Raw genomic sequence first — 5,081 nt, forward strand, 5'->3', positions numbered from 1 at the left:
GTCAATCTAGGGGTCTTTAGAAGCAGAAACAATATTTATTTTATTCTATTTAAATCTGAGTTATCGGAACAGAATTACTTGACTGGTTGTTATCTGTAATAATTTATTGTATTATTTGGGATACGGTATGGGACGTATCATTTAACTGAATAGTATTAATAGTTGTTGTGGAAACTTCTGGACAATCTGTTTCGCTCAGTGTCATGCCCTGATGATTCCGCCATCGGTTGGGGTGTGACATTTATAAACACGCCAAACCAATTCTTTTTCAAAAAAACTGCCCAATAACGCCCTATGTAATGGGGTGGGGGGCGTTTTTTTGCAAATAATGCCCCAATAAAGCCCCACTACGGGTGGTCTTACTACGTGTTAGTAATAATGAAATTAAATGGTAAAAACTTTAGCATTGTTTTAGGGAATTAATATTCACACACCCCTTCATTCTATCTTTCTCTATACCTACATTGATATATATATATAGAGAGAGATAGAGCGAGAATGGATATGAAAATAAGATTCAAGGGTGTAAAAATAGTGGAAGGCTTGTTGGGAATTAATGATATTGCTTAACATCTATAACCATGGGCAGGTAGTTGACTGACAATATTCCCATCATGCTATCATGCTGATTAGGGCTGCAAACGCACCGAACGAACACGAACAAGACCTTGTTCATGTTTGTTTGTTAAGAAATATATGTGTTCGCGAACCGTTCACGAACACTTATCGAACGAGATTTTATGTTCGTGTTCGTTTGTTAAGGAAATGAATTTATTCATGTTCGTTTGTGTTTGTTTATTAATTTTAGGCAACGAACGTTGACGAACACAAATGAGCATAAACTAATGTTCATGAACACAAACAATCGTTTATAAATGGAATATATAATACACCGATACTTATTAGATACTTAAATTGTCGGAATTTTGAAGTATTTAATTAAATATAAAAACTAAAAACACTTTTGAAGTATCGAACACAAACGAACACGTTACCGAACGTTCATGAACATAAACGAACGAACACGACCTCTGTTCATGTTTGTTCATTTAACTAAACAAACAAAATTTCTTGTTCGTGTTCGTTTGTTTAGTAAACGAACAAACACAAACGAACTTTCTGCCGAACGGTTTACGAATTGTTTGCCAAACGTTTGATTCGTTTACAGCCCTAATGTTGATTGTATATTTGTATTATATTTATTAGAGTGAATTTCGGTTTTCATCTCGAAGGTTGATCATAATTTTCACCTTTTATTTTTCTCTTAAAAGACATGGTGGTTTTCTGTTTTGTTATTTCCGTCTAGATGATGACTAAATTTTATGTTTTTTTAGTCAAGTTTTATCAATTGACTAAATTTATATTTTTTTAGTTAAGTTTTATCCATTGACTAATTACCTTGATATCTTAAAAGTTTCGGGAAAATTACAAATAAAAAAGGTTAACCAAATGGAACATGATATGTCTCATGAAAAAAACGAAGAAGAAATCATAATCAAACCATAGAAGAATGAAATTTACTCTAATATTTATCGCATAAAAATTGAGTACAATAGGCTAAATTGTGTTTTTTATGCTAAAAATTCATCATAACATTATATACTTTTATATACCGATTAAACTCTTAGTTGAAAATATGGATTCGTACATGTAGAGAAGACGAAGTCTAATGGTCCGAAACTAAAGGAAAACGAATTGAACATGATCGTTAGCTTATAGCCGGAATGGAGATATTAAAACTCAAAGATATACGATAAAAATGATAATTGTTGATTTCTTTATTGTAGTTATCAACATCTAACACTAAGAGTATAGAATTCCTGAATTTTAGATACGATAAGATAAGATCATATACATGCTATAAAACTAAGAATATTCAAAATATACTAAAAAATAAGGCGAAAAAGAAATTGATAACCAAAACAATAAAAAAAATTAGAAAAATTAGTAAAGTGCAAACGACGTCGCAGGCTCCCTCCAAATTCATCTTCAATAATAATCTTCATGCTCTGTCTCGAACAAACATATATATCTCCTCTCAAAACTCCCTCACCGCACCGCCACACCAAACTTTCCCCATACATGCCACCACCATCACCACCACAATGCCACCACCCAAACCCACCCAAACCCACCACTCTCCACCCCAAAACTTCAAACACCAAGTCCTCACCTGCCTCCACAAACTCTCCGACCGCGACACACACTCCGCCGCAGCCACCGAGCTCGAAACAATCGCCAAACACCTCACAAACGAATCCATCCCTTCATTCCTCTCATCAATCACCACCACCAACTCTTCAGACAAGTCTCCCGTACGTAAACAATGCATCCATTTAATCTCCACTTTATCCGAAGCACACGGCGACATATTATCACCTTTCTTGCATAAACTCATCTCCGCTATTATCCGCCGGTTGCGGGACCCCGACACCGTCGTCCGCACCGCATGCGTTGCAGCGTCGGGATCAGTCGCCTGCCACGTCACCAAACCGCCGTTCGTGTCGGTTGTTAAACCGTTCGTGGACGCGTTGGTGACGGAGCAGGATGTGAATGCGCAGACCGGCGCCGCTTTGTGCATGGCTGCGGTAATTAACCATGCGCGGGAACCGGATACCGAGTACTTAACTAGGTTGTTGCCGAGGATTGAGAGGTTGTTGAAGAGTGACAGTTTTAAAGGGAAGGCGGCTTTGTTAAGTGTTGTTGGGAGTATGATCAGTGTTCGTGCGGGTTCGAGTGCCATCAGTGTGATGAATTTGGTGAAGATTATGACGGATTTTGTGGCGAAAAGTGAGGATTGGTGTGTGAGGAAAGCGGCTGCGGAGGTGTTGGAGAAGTTGGCTGTTGTGGAGAAGGATTTGTTGCGGGAGTCTAAGGCGTCGTGTTTGAAGATATTTGAGGCGAAAAAATTCGATAAGGTATAATTCAAAAAGGGCTGGCGGCGCAGTTTGTCGCCTGTTTGCCTTTTATTTTTTTCTATTGTTTTGCTATAAGTTTTCTTGAATAATTGTTTTGTAGGTAAAAAGTGTAAGGTGTTTTGTAGGTAAAAAGTGTAAGGGAGACGATGAACCGGATGATCGAAGCGTGGAATGCGATTCCGGATGTGCCGGAGTCACATTCTTCTAAAGGTATGAAGACTTTTTATATATGTGATTTTAAAGCTACAATGCATAATTAAAATGATAAAGTTGAAATTGATTAATAGATGATTTGATAAGTTTAGTTTCATAAATCCCCAATTTTTTTTTTTTTTTTACTTTGTAATGTGTATGATTTATTATGTTTGATTAGGTGATATGGCAGAAGAATCTGATCATATACAAAATCCACCAAAAACACCTTATATAATGAGTAAGCGAACTACAACGAGAAGAAATTCGCTTGAGAATAGCAGCAGGAAAACTGTTCCAGCCATGTTCAGTAAGCTGGATCGCAAGAAACCCGTTAATCAGAAACTCGACACTGCTGAGGTTCATATGAAACACGAAACAAAACGGGCCGTTTTTAGTGAAATTTCTGATGAAAAGATGCAAGAATCTCGATATAATGAAGATAGATCGAGTTCCAAAGTTGTGGGGAGCAATGGCGGATTGAATACCAACTCTGTTGAACAAGAATCCGAGGACTTATCTTTGATCCGCAATCAACTTGCTCAAATCGAGACCCAACAATCCAATTTATATGATCTCCTCGAGGTAATTCGAAAGTAATATGTAGTAATAATTTCACTAACAAGGGCGCAGGATAGAAGGGGAGGAGGGGGGGGGGGGACCCCCCGAACTTTTCGCTCAGAATTTTTTAGGTATATACGTTTTCGACCCCCCGGTCGGAAATCTCAAGCTTCGCCACTGTTCACTAATAACTTTAAATTGTCAGTTAATTAATTTTGGTATAGCTTAAATTACAACTTTAGAAGACAAACTTGTTACATTTCTTTTACTGTATGCTAAACTACAGAAATTTATCGGGAGCTCGCTGAACGGGATGCAATCTCTGGAGTCTCGTGTGCGCGGTGTAGAGTCAACACTCGACGAGATTTCATTTGACTTAGCAAAGTCAACTGGACAGGTGTCGAATCCGGAACCCACCTTGTGTTGTAAGTTACCAGGTGCAGATCTTATTAGCTCTAAACTCTGGAAGAAATCAGAAATCCAACAGTACCCATCTGTCAAGAACAAGGATCTTGAATCATTCAACTTTCAAACCACCGGATTCCATCTCCGTGCCGGGCTAATTAAGAACCCATTGGCCGAGGTGCACCAAATATGATCACTCGATTTAAGGTGTGTTCGTTTTTACTTTTGTGCATACGCGCTAGGATGTTGTAGACCGACGGTGACTGGTAAAATAGTCCGGGTCAAAATAAGTAGTTTTTAGTCACGTTACGAGGTTACGAGTTGGGTTGATATAAAACTAGTTTTAACTAATATGATTGTAAAAATATCCTAATATGTTTGTTTGGTTTGTAGTTTATTGTTATTTTAACTTGGGTAAAATGGAAATGTTTTACTTTTTGAACCAAATCTTTTGCATGATAGTGTACCCTTAAGGATAGTCCTTTATTGGTAGGCCATTTACAGCTAGCTTTTTTCATGTCACGTGACCGGACTTTGTCCGTGATCTCACGTGTAGGTTGTATTGTGTGAGTGTGAATGGTGGAAATGCTTTATCATGTAGTAGTTGAAAGGTGCAAAGGCGTCATAAAGTAAATACTTGTAGCTGGCATGAGAAATCATTAATGCTATTACTAACCTTTTGATTTAATTGGTTGGTTTAGAACTACATAAAGATGAACATTTAGAAAAAAATGTTAAATACTTTTACATTTGTAGTTTTGTACTATATACCGCTTGGCAACACACTATCGTCTTTGTTTACCTTCGCCGCTAGTCAGGGCCATCCCCAAGAATTCTTGAAATGTTGTTTTTGGTTTGGGGCGAGTAAGAAAACGGACGTTTATAATATAAATTCAATAACCATATATAAAAAGAACTATAATACAATAAATAATTTTTATAAATTTGTAATAGGTTTTCATTGTTGAGCTTTTATTATATAATAGTTAAACAACATGCAACCCT

The 5,081-nt window shown here is 37.2% G+C and overlaps 1 protein-coding gene across 1 annotated transcript; it reads left to right on the plus strand.

Annotated features, from left to right (window-relative positions):
- The first annotated feature begins 1,901 nt into the window (after positions 1-1,901).
- On the plus strand, positions 1,902-4,496 carry LOC110941437 (TORTIFOLIA1-like protein 4). The gene is made up of 4 exons (XM_022183077.2): positions 1,902-2,918; positions 3,044-3,128; positions 3,292-3,695; positions 3,958-4,496. Exons 1-4 carry the CDS (start codon positions 2,106-2,108, stop codon positions 4,267-4,269), a joined length of 1,614 nt encoding a protein of 537 aa, XP_022038769.1. The 5' UTR covers positions 1,902-2,105; the 3' UTR covers positions 4,270-4,496.
- The last annotated feature ends 585 nt before the right edge of the window (positions 4,497-5,081 follow it).

Source organism: Helianthus annuus, chromosome 5 (assembly GCF_002127325.2).
Source record: "Helianthus annuus cultivar XRQ/B chromosome 5, HanXRQr2.0-SUNRISE, whole genome shotgun sequence".
In the NCBI taxonomy this organism is placed as follows: Eukaryota; Viridiplantae; Streptophyta; class Magnoliopsida; order Asterales; family Asteraceae; genus Helianthus; species Helianthus annuus.

What these genes read in the sequence shown, in the direction of transcription:
- LOC110941437 (XM_022183077.2), top strand. Translation starts at nt 2,106, where the DNA reads ATGCCACCACCCAAACCCACCCAAACCCACCACTCTCCACCCCAAAAC. An exon ending in AGGCGAAAAAATTCGATAAG is followed by an intron (nt 2,919 to 3,043) that starts GTATAATTCAAA and finishes GGTGTTTTGTAG; the next exon opens with GTAAAAAGTGTAAGGGAGAC. An exon ending in ATTTATATGATCTCCTCGAG is followed by an intron (nt 3,696 to 3,957) that starts GTAATTCGAAAG and finishes GCTAAACTACAG; the next exon opens with AAATTTATCGGGAGCTCGCT.